The sequence below is a fragment of the Halichoerus grypus genome, chromosome 2, assembly GCF_964656455.1.
Source record: "Halichoerus grypus chromosome 2, mHalGry1.hap1.1, whole genome shotgun sequence".
Classification (NCBI taxonomy): Eukaryota; Metazoa; Chordata; class Mammalia; order Carnivora; family Phocidae; genus Halichoerus; species Halichoerus grypus.
The window spans coordinates 32,049,223-32,067,441 of record NC_135713.1 but is presented as its reverse complement, the minus strand read 5'-3'; the positions used below and the strand labels follow the sequence as shown (position 1 = coordinate 32,067,441).

Below are 18,219 nucleotides of genomic sequence, written 5' to 3'. Positions count from 1 at the left end.
AAGCCTGGAGAATAACTATGACAGGGACAAAATAAAAAGTAATCAATGGTATATTATTGTCACCTCACACCCTGGCACAAAGGTTGTCCCAGCCGACCCAGGGAAGGAACATTGTCAGTAACTCCTGTTTTCCCATTTTTCCATTTCGATTAGAAAACCTCTTCTTAACTATGTCTCGTGGTTCTTGTCACCACGTAACCTTGACCTGGGGGCTGCTCGTATCTAGAGATTAGTTTCTGCAACACTTGCTGATTCACCCCAGGGCTAAAAATCGAGTAAAAATGCAATGTAGGGCTTCCTCCTCCACTTCATGAGTGGCTGGACCCTACACTTTCATTGTATCTATGATGCACTCGTCACTGTCCTGGAGGGAGGCCACTCCCTTCACTAAAGGGGCGAAGTGGTTGTTTTCAGCTCGTGAAGGAGCCAATCCTTTGGAAGCATGGGAATCTACGGGAAGTGCTGATCCTCATGGATCAGAGTGCCTGGGACTCCAATGCCACGTTGAGGCAAATGGCCATCCGAGGACTTGGTAATACAGCTTATGGAGCCCCTCACAAGGTAAAAGGAGTATGGGGCGGGGAGACATGCAAGTAGAGTTGAAAATAATGATTTACTAACCCACACCTCGTGGCTGCATAGTAATTAAGTAAAAATCCAAATAAATTGTTACAGTGGTATCTCTCAGGTTGAAGAAACTGTGACCCTAACAGAATTCTAATTTCCTTGCTGGGAGTCCCCTACCCTCGTCCACCTGCACGTAGAACAGTTTTCGAGATTAAGAGACCTTATTTCAAAATAGGTGAAGAAGCATAAGCAGATAATATTAGAATCTGTCATCAGAGGCCTGTATCACCTGGCCCGCACCGAAGTCGTCTGTGAAAGCTTGAAGGCTCTAAAAAAGATCCTGGAACTGCTCACAGACCGAGACGTGAGCTTCTACTTCAAAGAGATAGTGCTGCAAACAAGAACCTTCTTTGAAGACGTAAGTGAGCCTGTTCAGGAATCTTCCCTCCCCAGAAGTGAATGAACAGAGAGAGATTCAGGTAGTTCTTGTAGCAGGCAAAGTCGCTGTCCCATCTCTCTTCCTTGGCCTTCCCACTGTGCATCCCCAGCGCAGAGATCATTGGTACAGTTCCCGTGCAGGCTGCTGGCTTCCTGGCTCTCCCTCTGCCTGAGGGGACTCCTGAGGGGACTCTCTGGCTGGGAAATCACGATCGCTCTGAGCAGGGCGGGGCTGGGGGGGGGTTATGCAGACATGTTGGGGGAGAACCCTAGAACAACAAGAAATGTAAGTTTGCAAATAAACTTCTCAGCTTCCTCCTCTGTCAGAAGGATTGAGCCCACTTGCCCATAAGGGAAATACACTCCTTAATAATGCCTTTTGGTAGCTTTCCTCTCTTCCCTGTCTCATTCCCACAAATTATGCCAGTACTCAACAGAGAGCAAGGGCCCAAATAAAGGTCTTCTCACCTCCAACACTCTTCTCCACGTCCAAGATGCAAAGGTTCAAAATGCTTGCGTGGTTCATTTAATCTAGGAGTCAGGATACACCACAGCCAGAGGGCCAAATGCTGCCCAGAGCATCTTTTCGTCAATGAAGTTTCATTGGCACACATCCATGCTCATCAGTTACATATTGTCTATGGTTGCTTTCACACTTCATCTGCAGAATTGATTAGTTGTTACAGAAACCATATGGCCCCCAAAGTCTAAATTATTTACTGTCTGGCCTTTCACAGAAAAAGCTTCTGTAAAACCCCCAATCTAGTCAACAGCCTAGAAATCAATTCAAAAAAAGATTAGTCAGTGACCCCAGGCAAAGGAAGGTCATTTTCCTTTGTACCTCCCGGAAAACTAGATTTTATTATTTATTTTGGTTTATTCATTGTCATCAGAGTAAAAATCTATTTCCCCTCCAACTTACATACATTTTTGTGATCGAGACCTCTTTCCTCATGTTGTGTTGTCAGAGGAGATGGAAAACTGCTGGTTTCCTCCTCTTAAACATTAAGGCTTGATTAAATTACCTTTCTACCTTCCAGTCTCCAGACTGAAAAGTCTTCATTTCCTCCATTATTCATCATAAACCTAATTTTTCAGCTCTTTAAATATTTTACAAGCCAGCAACTCTGTTGTGTCTCTAGATGTGGCCTGCAAAGTACTGAAGACAACCTAAAGAAAAATTCCCTCTCAGGTCTGATTTTTTCCTATTTATCCACTCCAATTTTTTTTTTAAATCTTGCCCTTTCTTCCTGACTCCTTGGCAATTTGTTAACGACATAGGCTTCTAGATTTTAGTCTGCAATATATGCCCACAGTCGATAATTCTCCAGTTGTGTATTTTTCAGTTTCCGTTATTTCCTTGCTAGCCTAATCCTGGCCTTTGAAAGCAGCTTTCTGCTTGTGTCCAGCTACTTTCTCCAATGTATCAACATTCCTTTTAATTCTCATCTTGTCCTCAAAACTGCTTACTTGGCTCCCACTCAATATAGTACCTTCTGTAAAATAACAAAGATGTTCCTTTTTTCATTACACAGATAATTGATGACAATCTTTGACAGCAAAGGGCTGAAGTCACCCCTACAGCGCCCCACCTGTTTGTTAGCTTCCCTGGGGTTGTTGTGGATCCAGTGATGATAGTTCTCTTGGATCTGAGCCTCCAATAATCACCTATGAGTTTTGTGGTCAAGATAATGTTTCTCAGTCTTATGCGGAAGGAAAAAATTCTAAAGTCTTGCTGGGTTGTGAGGTTAGAACTTTCTCATCCCCAATAGGTATCAGTTCCATCGTTTTTGTATAAAAGTGAAGTCTTGATAAAGAAAAAAACTTAGGACTTAGTAATGACATGCTACTCATTCTCTGCTAATGCTCTCTTCCCACAAGTAAATTGAACTATACTTTATGAAACTTAGCCCCAATAGTTTTCTATAGATTAAGCATACAATTCTGTCATCTCCAAGTTTCTTCCCTCCTCCCTTTCTTTCAATATTTAAGCACTTTCTTGGAATTCTCAAAACATGGTGACACTCCAACGAAATGGTAGAACAGAAAATATGGTGGCCACCCCACGCACCGCGCCCTGTTCACTCCTGCCCCTGCACCAACCCCGAGCAATCACCTTACTCTGTGTGACTCCATTTTCTCAACTCGAAACAAGGACACTAAACTCTAGTATCTCAGCACCCACAACAGGTTTGCTGCTTTTTTTCTGCTTTTTCCTATCATTCCTTGACCTATCATTAGGTCCCATCATTTGATTTCAGAAAATTTAAAAGATTTTGAAAAAAGTAAATACCTTTCTACCTTTTTGGTGTTTTGTAATTGGTCTGTTTTCTTTTTCTAAAAAGAGACCTTTTGGGGTGCCTGTGGGTGGCTCAGTCGGTTAAGCATCTGCCTTCAGCTCAAGTCATGATCCTGGGGTCCTGGGATCGAGCCCCGAGTCGGGCTCTCTGTTCAGCGGGAAGACTGCTTCTCCTTCTGCCTCCCTCTTTCTCTCTCTCCCTCTCTCTCTGTCATATAAATAAATAAATAAATCTTTTTTAAAAAATAAAATGAAAAGAGACCTTTTAGGGCACCTGGCTGGCTCAGTCAGCAGAGCATGCAACTCTTGATCTCAGAGTTTTAAGTTCAAGCCCCACGTTGGGTGTGGAGATTACTTAAAAATAAAATCTTTTATAAATAAATAAATAGGGGTGCCTGAGTGGTTCAGTTGGTTAAGCGTTCGACTCTTGGTTTCAGCTCAGGTCATGACCTCAGGGTTGTGAGATTGAGCCCCACATTGGGTTCCATGCTCAGCAGGGATTCTCCTTGAGATTCACTCCCTATCCCTCTCCCTACTCCTCTACCCTTTCCCCGCTCACACTCACTCATGCTCTCTCTCACAAATAAGTAAATAAATAATCTTTTAAATAAATAGAAATATATCCTGACCTCATTCTTAGTACATTTAAACATTTCTACTTCCATTTCTATGATATGAGGTCATGTCTCATGTATTCATTTAACTTTTCTGGCCTTGTCCCAACCAGCCATCTTTATATTTTCTGGAAGATCTTTATTAACTTCCTTTTCTGTGGCTTTTTTGTTTATGTGCCCATTTCTGACACATTCTACCTTGCCATCAAAATTAATACTACTCTCTCTTCTTTTCCTCATATTCATGGGGATGCTTTTCATTGGCCCTTGTCTATTGCTAATCCAAAATAATATTCTGCGACTCAGGACGACTTTTCTCTTCATCCCTCTGCCTTTATATGGGTATTCTAAACTAGTTTGCTAGACCTGGGAGGGAAAAAAAGAAAGAAAAACCTCCAGAAAATCCAGTGTTTGTTAGAACTCTGATCAGTATCAGCAAAGTAGCTGGGATAACAGGAGGCCATCTTTCTCCACCACCTCACCCTTTGGTTCTTAAAATCATTATCTACCATGCTGGACAACAAGCAAGGAGGTTCCAAAATTTCACAGATGCAAGCGTAGGGCTAGGCACTTGTTTGTTTCTTCTCTGTCTCCGAGACCCAGAGCCCAAACTTCTGAGCTGCCTTTAATCCCATTGGAAAGTATTTGGGATCTTAGAGAAGAGTTTTGGGCCTTGGGCAATTTAGATTAGAAGCCCCAGAATTCTAGGTTAGTGATGCCATCAGGCTAATTTGTATAAAATACACAATGAGCAGGAACCCTCCCTGGCCTCTTGCCCCCAGTACTCTGTGTTTACCATTCCTGTGGTCTGTTTCCCCAGTAGCTACTCAACGATAGAAACCAAGTCTCCAGCTCTAGAGCATCACTTAAACCCCAGTCCCGTGGCCATTTAAACTCACGGAGTGTGAGTACAGAGCTGCTAGGAATGGAAGGGCGTTCTTGGCGCACAGAGGGGTTGTGACAAGAGCACACCGGCGCCTGTGTTGCAGCCTCCCTCTGCTGACATGGGGCGGCCGGGGTGGGGGTGGGTGCCGGCCGGGAGTGGCCCGTGAGGGCGACTCACCCATGACATGCATCTGTCACCACAGGAGCAGGATGATGTGAGACTGACTGCCATCTGCTTATTTGAGAATCTGGCATCCCTAACAGGAAGAAGGTGGAAGATTTTTTTTGTGGAGGAAATAAAAAAGAGCATGATTTCATTCCTTCTCCACCTCTGGGATCCCAATCCCAAGATCGGAGCAGTAAGTGGCCTTCGTACAGACACCTGCACCTCCTCCTCCCCCACGGCCGGCAGGTGCCAGTAAGTCTGGTCTAGCTGGTCCAGAAGCTGGATCTGAGGCCACCTCTCTCAACCGAACCTGAAAACTGCTTCTTCAACCCTAGGTTCTTTCTTGCCTGCTCTCTCTCTCTGAGATTGCTCTTCCGTCTTTGAAATGGGAAGGTACCAGCACTGACTTTAAGCCCCTCACATCGCTGGTGTCCACTGCCCCACTCCCAGCACTAGGCAGCATCCTTCCCTTCCGGAAGGAGATCCAGCATTATAGACGGTGACTTGAAACACTCTGTTTCTTAGGCTTGCCGTGATGTCCTGATCATCTGCATCCCTTTCCTGGGCCTTCAGGAACTCTATGGGGTGTTAGATCATCTCCTTGATGGTCAGGATCTACCAAGGGCCAGGGATTTCTACAGGCAATTCTGTGTGAAACTGGTGAGTGTGTCGTAAACGCTGCCTGCAAACGCTGCACAGCCCAGAGTCCAGGCAGATCCCAGAAAGGCAAACAACACAGCAAGGGATCTGTGGCCACAGTCAGAACTGGTTTGGAAGGATCTCAACGATTCTGGGTGTCTGGCCCCATTACCTTCCGCTCTTTCTCAAGTCCTGACTGGGCTATGTTCTTCGAGATTCCTGAAACACACCTGTTGATTAGTCCCGTAAGGCCCGGTACTTTTCTCATTAAATTCAGGTTTGAAATAACCATAAGACATCTTCCAGTAGAATGATTAATGGCTGTGTGAGTGTCCGTGGTCTTTAGTTTCCTTTTGTAGGACCTACCGGATGCCAAATTTCATAATGGATCACTTCCCAGTTGTCTTCTTTGTAATATCCATCTCTTTTAGGCAAAGAAAAACCAGGAAATCCTGTGGATCCTCCACACACACTCATTCACCTTCTTCAGCAGCAACTGGGAGATGATCCGGAGTGCTGCCGTCAAACTCACAGGTGAGGGCACATTCACACTCCCTACTCAGATGATCTGCTCCTTCCCATCTAGTCTTGCTTCAACGGGAAGCTACTCCACCATGAACACGGGTATGACTGGGATGACAACAACAACAACAACAACAACAAAATGCCAGAAAGGAATTCGTTCTGCATCTTGGAATATCTTCCCTCAAAGGAACCTGTTCCCTTTTGCAGATGAAAACTTGTAACGTCTTCTGACTTCCCAAAACCCCGCTCCTCCCATTAGACCCTCCCCCTTCATGTCTCTTCTGGTTCCTAGTCGTCGCTCCTTCTTTTGCCCAAGTCTTTGCCCAAGCCTGCTGCCATGCCTAAATGCTTCCTTTGCATCCTCCCTTAACATAAGCCATAGTAAACCTTCCAAGCTGGGTTGAAGCTGAGAGCTTTAGCAGCTACATAATACAAGTGGAAAGTGTGTCAGTGAGGAGACCAGCCGATCTTGGCTCTGCTATATGATTCTGGACAATTCACTTAACTTCTCTGTGTTACCTCTTTGTCTGATCTATGAAATAAAAGAGGAATGTAAGTGAATCCCTGAGGATCCTTCAATTATGAAATTCTAAATTTTATCATGATGCCTATTCTAACTAATCCAGCCCACCATGAACAGGCCTACTCTCTTGGCCACCTTTAAGACTGAGTTAAAAGCTAAGGATTTCTTATTGGATCATATGAATGATCCCTCCAGCTACACTGTAAACTTTCTGAAGACAAGGATCCTATCTGGCACATGTTTGAAACCCTGACAACAACTGGCACCCCCTGGGAGGACACTTCGTGATCTTTCCCAAGTACATGTTGGGTGAGGGACCACTTCCAGACATGGCACTCAAGATCCAAGAGACATCACCCTGGCATCATCCTAGGGTAACAAAAAGAATCAGATAATTTGCTCATTCACTAGCCAGACCACTTAACTTCTGACCAGGTGCAGAGTCTGACCTGACATGCTTTTCATGGCCTCTTCCTCTATAATGAAATTAGTATCTGTTTCCCCTGTTGATTTTAGATGCCATTGTTCTCAACTTGACCAACCAATATGCGCAGTTATTAGACAAAGAACAACTGACCACACGTGAGTACCAACCCTAGTTTCTGCTCAGCATATTGTTAAAGACATATCTTTGAGAAAGAAAAGCTAATGCTGCACCAAGTTCCCTGTTATCCCAGAAACTGAAAATCCTAGTACCTCATGATTGTCTCTAATGCTCCCTAGAAACTGGAATTTCTCCTGAGTATAAAGCAACCCCCAGCTCCAGCCCTTTGTGGGCATCATTCCCAACAGACTGTTATTTTCTGATTGTCTATAAACCTACTGATTACAAGGTCAGGATCTTCTCTTCCCCTATTTCAGTGTTAAAATAGATTCTCAGCTTGCAGATCCAAATGCTACCCACTGGGATAGAACATAAGCATGGGACCCCCCAGCTCCACGTAGAGCTGACCCTCAACATAGAGCCTCAAGCTGCGGCATAGCTTGAGCCTTGGCTTTCTTCGTTCACTGAACCCTGCTTTTCTTCCTGTTTCAGGGCTCCAAGCACTTCGGCAAGACCCCTGCATCAGTGTCCAGAGAGCATCCGAAGCTGCCTTGCAGACCCTCCTGAGAAGGTGTAAAGACCTAAATGTCCTTCTGTAAACCATCAGGAAATAAACTGCTAGGCTTTTTCTACAACTGACTCCTGTCTTCATCCTCACAACCTACAAACGTACAGCATCTTGAGGAAAGAGATGGTGCCTAGCATGGGGATCTTGAAGTGATGGTGTATTCCTTACCCTCCAGGGTCTCCCTGCCGACTTCCATTAGTAAAAAGTAAATCCCACAAATTCACTTGAGCGATAACCTGTGATTTGAGTGGTGCTGGCCACGTAACCTTTGCGCAGGTTACCCCTCTATCTTGGGAAGCTTATGTCCCAACAGATCCCAAAAAATGACAGAACCTGAAACAAGTCTGCTGCCATTAAGAGGACCACTGTTATTTCCACACATAGCCCTGTCCTTTATTATCGCTGCCCACCTTGAATTACAACCCACACTCTTTACTTTCTAAAAAGCAGGCTTATGATAAACTTTAACCTGTGTGTTCTTTCTCAGGTTGTCATTTTTGTGTCGAGACTATGCCAGGTGCTTTTCTACAAAAGACCCACTTTGACACTGTATTAAATCTCATGGTTTCCTTTCTATTGTTATCCCAGAGCATTCCTTCCTTTGAATGGCATGGGTGCATGGGTGTGTTTGTGGGTGGGTGTGTGTGTGTGCCTATTTGTGCATGTGTGTGTGCATGTGTGCACATGCATGTGTTAACCTTCTTCACAGCATTTGAATCATAACTCCTTACTCTTTTTCACAATGCCTACATGAAGTTATGTACATAACAAGAAGTTTTTAACACAGAGGCTGGCCCTTGTTGAACACCACCACCATCACCATCATTCATTAAGAACATTATTAAATTGATGCATCCCTTTACAAATTCCTATTACTATATTCTAATATCTTCATCCTCCACCTCTTTGGGGAAGCATCTTTTGTTCCTACAAGACCTTCTCGGGACCAAAGGAATCTTTTAGGTCTGAGAATTTGAATTGAGTCCATTTATTCATTCATTCAACAAATATTTATTGAGTGCCTAAAATTTATAAGGCACTGTTATAGCCACCAGGGCTACAACTATGAAGAAAAAAAAATAGAAAAATTCTACTGTCATGGAACTTATAGGCTACGAACTCCATGTATAAATTCCAGAAGATGGAGCCAGTCTCCAAGATGGCCCCCAGTGATTCTTGCTTCTGTTATTCATCTAATCCTCTCCCTCAATGAATAGAAGTGACCTGTGTGATCAATACAATACTTCAGAAATTACAAAGTGTGACTTCCAAGGTAAGGTCATAAATGGTATTGAACTCTCTTGAATCACTCTGGGGGAAGCCAGCTGCCATGTGAGGGAAATACTCAAGCAGTCCAAAAAGAGCTCCATGTGGCAAAGAACTGATGCCCCCTGCAAACAGCCAGAGCTAACTTGCTAGGTATGTTCATGTGCCATCTTGGAAATGGATCCATGAGCCCTCGTCTGAAAGTTTTTGGACGATGAAAGCCTCAGCTGACACATGACTGGATTATGAGACAAGATACAGAATGCCCAATTAAATTTGAATTTCAGGTGAACAATGAATATTTTTCAGTAAATTATAAGATTATTACACTGAAAGAATTTATTGTTTACCTAAAATTAAAATTTAAACAAGCATCCTGTATTTTTATTTGCTAAACCTGGCAACCCTACTTTAATCTAATGAGAGTCCTGAGCCAGAATCACTAAGCTGAACTACTGAATTCCTGGACCACAAAACTATATGAGATAATAAATCTTTGTTGTTTTAAGCCACTAAGTTTTGGGGTAATTTGCTGTGCACCGGTGGGTAACTATTACACGAAGAGTCCATGATACCACCAAAGTTGTATGCAAATTTCAGTGTATAATTGTGTAGGTGCATTTTCGGGGTAATTGGCTTTCATTAAATTCTTAATGAAGTCAGAAGCTATTCCCAAGCATAATATATATGAAACAGAGCAAGAAAAAGAAAGTAAGAGATATGGGTTTACTCAGCCTCTTTTGGCAGGTTATCTCAAGTCAAAAGACTTTTCAAAATAGCACTGTCCACTAAAACTTTCTGCAGTGAAGGATACATTCTATATCTGCACTGACTAATATGGTAGCCACTAGCCACCTAGGGCAATGGAACTCTTGAAATGCAGCTACTCTGAGGAATTAACATTTTAAGTTTAATTTAAGTAGCCATATGTAGCTAGTAGCTACAGTAGTACATACAAGTAGTAGTAGTAGATACAAGACAAGTTTCCAAACTTGGGGCAAAGAGTCCTAAGAGAATTTGAGCTGAGCCACCTCAGAACTATAGGACATTCTCAACGTAAGTATAAATTGACTGACACAGGACTTTGTCTGATACTAATTTATATATCTCCACTACTACTCTCCACCCCTCTTAGCATCCAACAAAGAGCCTTCCTCATCACTGATTGAGAGAAATTAAGCAGAACCTGGCATTGTAATAGTGTTGCATGGGGACAGATGGGAGCTACACTTGTAGTAAGCACAGCATAACATCTAGACTTGTTGAAACACTGTTGGACGCCTGAAACTAATGTGACATTGTGCGTCAACTGTACTTCAATTTAAAAATAAATTAGGTAGTACAGCTACATGAAACCCACATTGCCATTGAAATTTTATCTGTCTAAACCCTAATCTTAGAAGGATTCTCTCTTGACAAGAATTCCCAGCAAATTTTTATCACATCCCAGCAATAGCCCTTACAAGCTGTGTGTGACTTGGGGAAACCATTTAACTCACCCCTCTGTACTTCAATTAGCACATCTGTAAAATTAGGATAATAATATCTACTTCAAGGTGCTATTGTGGGGATTAAATGTATTAATAATGTACATGCAAAGCATTTAGAAACCTGGCCCAGGATCATGGTTAAGTAAATGTTATCTATACAATATATATATTAATAACATGAACAGATGTATCATTAGACTCACAAATTTTAATGTAACCTCAGCAATTGGTATATAAAGCCCGCTGATTACACCACCTCCATGGGGCCATGTTGCTGGCCCCGTGAAAGCTGCTGCCCTCCCTGGGAGGCTGAAAATGAGACTGTCCCCACCCCCCAAGCTCCCCCACCCCCGCCCCAGTCAGAAGATCTCAGCTCAGCAGCTGGTACTCCTGCTGTGGCCACCTCAGAGTCCTTGAAGTACACATCAAAGCCTTCGGACTTGCTCTCACATCACACTAGCCACAGTCAGGCTGTGTGGCAGGAACAGTTTAGATCTCTTTGCTCTTCCCAACAATTATTTCTATTAATCCCTCCCTCTCAGCGTTGCCCCCAGCCTGCCTTGAAGCCTCTCTTGCCAGTCAGTCCTCCAACTCTCCGTGGTTCAAATACATGCATATCGCCCAAGGGAGAAACACTTCAGGAAGGTCTCAGGGAAATTAGAGTTACGGAGGAAAAGCATGTTCAAGAACCACTGAAGAAATTAACAGGTTCCTCACTCCTGTTGCTTGCCTCACTATTATTTGTACAAATAATCATTTTTAACTCGTGTTTACTTTAGGCTAGAGATGCTTAATGGGCTAGCACTTCTTTAAAGGGCTCAAGAGCACTTGTTTTGCAATTCAGTACTCTGCCCTTTGACCCAACAGCGAAAGCCAGGGCTCTGCTGGTAAATCAGGGATTTAGCTTGGCTGACCCTGCTAAAATAGTTTTACCAGAAAAGAGGAGAACAAAGATCATAGATGAGAAGAAAGAAATGGACTTCCATGGTAAGAAGCCAGGGAATTGCTTAATTGGCACTGTCCCTCCACAGCCTTAGTTTTAAAAGATAAAGTACAAGACCAGATTCCAGAAGAATCTGGAACCCTCAAGACACTCTGAAATTATAACAAAGATTTTCTAATAGTGTTCTTTTATTACTAGATTTAGCCCCCAACCCTACCATTATCCTTTAGATTACCTAAGTATGTAACTAGAGAATACATGGTCCATTGAACATGGTAGGAACCTGTGAGCTAATCAGGAGCTTTCATCTAAGCCCCTGACAGAGAGCAACTTTCTGACAAGCAATTTTATCTGGCTGCACTCTGGGAATTATCATTTCTTGGAATTTCTCTTTCTTACTCATTTTTGGCAGGTATCCCTAAAACTGGGACAGTAGAAAACATATAGAGTCAAGAGCAACCTGAGGGGAAGACAGTGGGATTTGTTACAAAAATGTGTGTGTGTTTGTGTGTGTGTGTGCGTGTGTATAAAATGGCCAAGTCGTGACATGAGAAATGGTATTTGCTTCTTACTTCTACTTTGTCAAACTTTATTTACCCAACAAAACATCCTTACTTATTTGTATTCCTTCTGGACAAACCGTCCTGGATTTTATTTATTGAATTATGTGGTTATCCTGAAAGCAAGATAAATTTGGAGAGCACAATTTTGTAAATATATGTGACTCATAGCTTCTTTTTCAATTTGGGAGCCACTAAAAACCACAAGATAAGAAATCCTTCTACATTACCTACTACTTTCTCCAAATATTCTCAGAGATAAATCCTGAGGCTTAAACTGCCCAATGCCTAACAACTTCTTACCTGCACAGTGGTCAAAAAGCGGCCCTGTCTTGGAGTTGGAGAGCCTGGAGAATTGTTTATTAGCCTGAAGGATAGGTTAACTAAGACTCGTTTAATTTTTCAGAGAGTAGAGGGGGAATAGGAATTTATCTTTAGGGGCACCTGGGGGCTCAGTTGGTTAACCATCTGCCTTTGGCTCAGGTCATGATCCCAGGGTCCTGGGATCAAACCCCGCTTCAGGATCCTTGCTCAGCGGGGAGCCTGCTTCTCCCTCTCCCTGCCACCCCTGCCCCCCAGCTCCTGGCTAGTTCTCTCTCTCTCAAATAAATACATAAAATCTTAAAAAAAAAGGAATTTATCTTTACCCTGATCCCATTGGAATCATAAGAAAATCTTATCCAACCCTTGGAGGTTCTGCTCAGGCCTGTGGATGAGGGTAGACAGGCCTATGGGCATGGCCATTTTCTAGTCTATAACATTCTAGATAGAGTGAAACCTGACTACAGCAGAAAGGTTTTATTAAGAAATAAAGACAGCTAAATATTGAATGAAAAATCAAGTTATACTGCATCTGGAAGATGGGAGGGAACACTTCCAAACTCATTTTATGAAGCCAGAATTACTCTGATACCAAACCCAGAAAGGAAGCCACAAGAAAAGAAAATTACAGACCAATATCCCTGATGAACACAGATGCAAAAATCTTCAACAAAATATTAGCCAACCAAATTCAGGCACATTTAAAGGATCATACACCATGATCAAGTGGAATTTATGTCATTATTTAGTTCACAGAGATCTCAATCACTTTCCTTTTCTATAACACACCAACTCATTGCATTGATGACATTACACTGACTGGACCAAATAAGAAAGAAATAGCAGCTAGTCTAGACTTACTGGTACAACATTTGCATATCAGAGGGTGGGACAAAAATCTGACTAAATTCAAGGACCTCAGTGAAAGTTTTAGGAGGCCAGTGTCTAGGCATGTCAAGATATCCTATCTAAGGTGGAGGATGGGTCGTTGCATCTGGCCCCTCCTACAACCAAGAAAGGCACAATGCCTACTGAACTTCTTTGGATTTTAGAGGCAACATATTCCTCAACTGGGTATGTTACCCCAGTCTATTTACTGACTGACCCCAAAGATGCCAGTGCTGAGTGGATCATAGAATAAGAAAAGGTTCTGCAGCAGATCCGGGCTGCTCTGTGAGCTGCTGTGCAACAGGGCCATATGATCCAGCACATCCAATGGTGCTTGAAGTGTTGGCGGCAGGTAGGGATGCTGGTAGAGCCTTTGGCAGGTCCCTATAGGGGAATCCCAGTCTAGGGCCTTAGGATTTTGGAACAAAGCCCTGCCATTCTCCACAGAAAACTACTTTCCTTTTGAGAGAGAGTTCTTGGCCTGCTAGTAGGCCTTAGTAGAGCCCAAATGCTTAATCGTGGACCACCAAGTTACCATGCACCCTGAGCTGCCCATCATTTACTGGATGTTATCTGACACACCAAGCCATAAAGTTGGGCATGCACAGCAGCACTCCATCATCACATAGAAGTGATCAGGCCCAAGCAGGTCCTAAAGGCACAAGTTACGTGACGAAGTGACCCGAATTATCCTTACTCCAGCTACACTGCCTTCTCTCTCCCAATGTGCACCTGTGACCTCATGGGATGTTCCCTATAATCAGTTGACAGAGGAAGAGAAAACTCGGGCCTGGTTTACAGATAATTCTGTGTAATATGCAGTCACACGTAAGTGGACTCGAATTTTTACCAGGGGCTTTCTGGATCTACAGCTTGCAGATGGTAGATAATGGAACTTCTTAACCTCCACAATCACTGAGAAAACTCCTAATAATAAACATATAATACACATATATTTTATATCTAGAGAGAGAGAGAGATAGGTTCTCTTTCTCTGGAGAATCCTAAAACACTCTACTTATATATACACTACTTATATATGTTACTTTAATACTAGTCAAAGGAAAATTGGAATAGCTATATTAATACCAGACAAAGTAGACTTCAACACAAAGAATTCATCAGAGATAAAGAGACATTTCATGACAATAAGTGGGTCACTTCATCAAGAGGACATAATGATCCTAAAAGTTTTTGTGCCTAATACCAGAGCTTCAAAATAGATGAAGCAAATACTGATAGAATTGAAAGGAGAAATAGATAAATCCACATTTACAGTTGGAGATGTCAACACTCTCAATAACTGATAGAACAAGCAGACTGAACATCAACAAGGTTATAGAAGACTTAAGCAAGACTATCAATCAACTTGACCTCATTGATATGTATGGAACACTCCACTGAACAACAGAATGCAACTTCCTTTCAAGTGTACATGGATTATGCACCAAAAAGATCACATTTTGGGCCATAAAACAAATCTCTATAAATTGAAAAATATTGAAATCATATAAAGCAGTTTCTATAACTGCTATAGAACTGAACTAGAAATCAACAACAGAAAGATATCTTGAAATCTCCAAAATATTTAGAAAGTTACATGTTACTTAATAAAATAAGCCAGTGTTTATTAAAGCTCCATATCCTCAAGGTCAAACCTTACTAGTCCCATTTTCAGGTGCATATATCCCTGGACCCATTCAAACACATACACACCCATACACACAGTATAGATCAAGGAGCACTAGAGCTCCAAAAATTTATTTCAATCCATTTTAAAAGATCAGTCTGAGAAATTCATCATTTTTATACAGCTGAATCTTTTTGAAAAGTTACAAAAATTAACTACTGACTTTTTATTTCAGCAACCAAATCTTATCCTGAATGTTTGCTTATTTTGAATAAGACCAAGTATACCAAAAATATTAGAATCTGTTAAAGTCTTATATCAATGCAAAGTGCTATTACCATCTGTAACACATCAGAATAGTGGTGAAGAGTATGATCAACTGAACCAAAGGGCTTGGATTCAAATCATGTTTCCTCCATTTGCTGTGTGAGGTTCACTAAATTTCTTAGCTTCTCTATGCCTCCACATCCTCATTTGTAAATTGAAGCTAATTACGGTATTTATTCATAGTGCTGTTGAACTGATTAAATGAGTTAATATATATATAAAGTGCTCACCGCAGGGACTGACACCAATAAGCACCAAAGAAGTTTTTGGTTTAAATATTAATGCTGCTCTTTTTTGGCAGTCAGGTCTTTGCTTTCCACATCCCAAGATTGGGTTCCAATATTCCTTCTCAGAAGAGATCGTACGTCCTAGCCTGAGTTGCTTAGGACCTGTATTAGGCATTTGAAGCACTAATACGAGAGAAATATGAAAGAAAAATGTCTCCCACAATACGCAGAGAAAAATGTACCTGGCTCAATAAATTTACTTTGACGTCTTTGCATTACTTGCCAAGATTGCAAAAAGGCACGCTCATGAAGTAAGATTCCATACAAACCCAGTGAATGAAGCAACAGGTTTGACAATTAAATCACAGCAGCTTGTGGTCTCTGTCATGGACTAAATGTATCCCCTCAAAATTTGTATGTTGAAACCCTAATCCCCCATGTGATGGCATTTGGAGGTGAAGCATTTAGGAGGTAACTAGGTTTAGATGAGGTCAGAGCTCATAAGGGTAGAACCACATAATGGGGTTAGTGCCCTCCGAAGGAGAGGAAGAGACCAGAACGCCCTGTCTTTCCACCAGGTAAGGGCACAGGAAGAAAATAGCTGCCAACAAACCAGGAAGAGTCCTCCTTACCAGACACCCAATCTGCCGGGACCTTAATCTTGGACTTCCCAGCCTCCAAAACTGTGAGAAATAAATGCTTGTGTGTTAGTTTTTAATATTTTTTAAGTTTACTTATTTATTTTCAAGTAATCTCTACACCTAACATGGGGCTCAAACTCACAACCCCGAGATCGAGTCACAAGCTCTACCCGTTGAGCCAGCCAGGTGCCTCTAAATGTTTATTGTTTCAGCCACCCAGTCCATGATGTTTTGTTATAGCCGCCAGAACTGACTAGACAGTCTTGTTCTTTCGCTCAACAAAATGGGAAAGAATGTCCATCATAGGCTCATAATTCCCAGTGTATGTCCAAGGGAACTGTCAACTCCAGCCACTTCCACTGCTAAGGTAGGAGCAGCGATCTCTTAATAATCCAGCATCCCAAGATTAACTTTCCCACAATGTAGGCTTATGTGTCAATATTATTTAGATTCAGGAATTTCTAAGTTTCTTCTTTAAGTCCTCTGCCTCATTCTCTACCATGATTCTCAACAGCAAGCTTCTTCACCCTTAATCAATCCTCCACAGGGACAGTGAGAGGAAATCTGCCATCTTTATGCAAAAGAAAAAAAGAAGAGAGATAAGAGGGACATACTTCCATGGCACCAAAGACAAAGTGTACCTATTTAAGGCCAAGTTAGTATTTCAGAATACCAGCCCCCGCAGGTGAACCAAAGGCCACATCACATGGCTCATTACCTCTCCCGCGTCTGGCAAGACACAACTCAAACAACAACCACACGGCTACAGCACAGAAAAAAGGCCAGCACTGCAGTGAAACAAGGTGAGCATTACCCTAGGAAGCCATTTCCAAACTAGGTCTTCTGCTAACTAGCTATGTGACTATAGAAACATGACTATAAAATAGACATTTTATTGAGCACAAACAGCCAATGCACTGAGCTACAAGAAACACAGAACCCTATAAGACAAGTCCCTATCCTGACCAGTCTAGAGGAATTTTGGGGGCAAGATCTCCTCAAAGGTGCCTTCTCTCACATCTAATGAATTCTGTGCACCATGTCCATAGTAAAAAGCCAATCACCATATTTTTAAGAGACTCAAGGTACTTTGGAGGGCTCCTTGTCATCATACCAAAGTATGTAATCCCATAGGGCTGTAATCATCCAGTTAGTGGGCTTGTCCAGTTTGACATCACACCTGACCTCAGGAGTTCCTCTTAATGCTCAGTAACTGTGCAGAGAAGAGTTTCCAGACTTGGAGTTCAGTTGGAGCCCTTTATTAAATACTGTCATAATGTACTCGTGGGTTGCATATAGTCTAATAATACACCAGTGCTGAGCCTTTCGTGTTAATCACTTCCTCTTGAGGATGTCTGGGAAACTTGCCTTTGATGAGAAAATTCCATTTCACGATTATAGAAAATTCCTTGACCTCTCTGTGTTCCTAGCCGACTTGATCAGCATCAAGAGAATGATTCTGCAGCACATATGCTTTCTGCCTCAAGTCAGTGCATCTCTGTCCTGAACATCACTGATCTGCTATGTACCTAAGGCCCCGCCCCTGGATATTCAGTACAAGTCTCCTCTCCTAAAGATGCGTGCAAATAGCAGTGATAACGGGGCAGTTCTTTATGTTTGTCCTTTCGCAGGAAATTGTCCTCGGCCTGCGAATCAAAAATAACATTTTATTGTCTTTCTTCTCCTATCCACCTAGTCACCATCATCCCGTGTCTTCTCAAACAACAACAGTCTTTCTATCTGGTCTTGTTAACCCTTGGCTTAAAAAAGCAAATTTCCCTACGTGATTGATGTTTTTAGTGTAAATCTGGAGCTTTGTCTGACAGGAATAAATAAAAAGACAAATTGTAAGTGCTTTGGTTTTCACAGCAGGGAGTCCTATCATGCCATCAGCTTTCTTGTCCCCAAATGTGTGAGCTGCCTGAAAGACCAGGGTAATTGAAAGGCATGCATATACCTCTGGTTTCTCAGATATTAACGGAAATTGCCTCCTACTGTGGTTGCTTTCTGGCTCAGTGTTCTGAAAGAGAAACAGGTCATTCCATTTCGAGCACAAGTATTGAATACACGTTAGTCCATCAAGAAGGAAAAATCTCAGCGCACTGGTAGGTAGCAGGACAAATGTGACTGCTCGGTTCTGCTAATCCTGTACTAAAAA

At 42.3% G+C, this 18,219-nt stretch overlaps 1 protein-coding gene across 1 annotated transcript in view; it reads left to right on the top strand.

The window, feature by feature from the left end:
* MROH2B (maestro heat like repeat family member 2B) overlaps window positions 1–7,799 on the top strand; it is a 63,505-nt gene extending 55,706 nt beyond the window's left edge. Inside the window, exons 36-42 of the mRNA XM_078066506.1 lie at window positions 415–561; window positions 803–985; window positions 5,007–5,162; window positions 5,495–5,629; window positions 6,040–6,142; window positions 7,173–7,238; window positions 7,693–7,799. Coding sequence (XP_077922632.1) covers window positions 415–561; window positions 803–985; window positions 5,007–5,162; window positions 5,495–5,629; window positions 6,040–6,142; window positions 7,173–7,238; window positions 7,693–7,799 — 897 coding nt within the window. The remainder of the gene's footprint in view (window positions 1–414; window positions 562–802; window positions 986–5,006; window positions 5,163–5,494; window positions 5,630–6,039; window positions 6,143–7,172; window positions 7,239–7,692) is intronic.
* The last annotated feature ends 10,420 nt before the right edge of the window (window positions 7,800–18,219 follow it).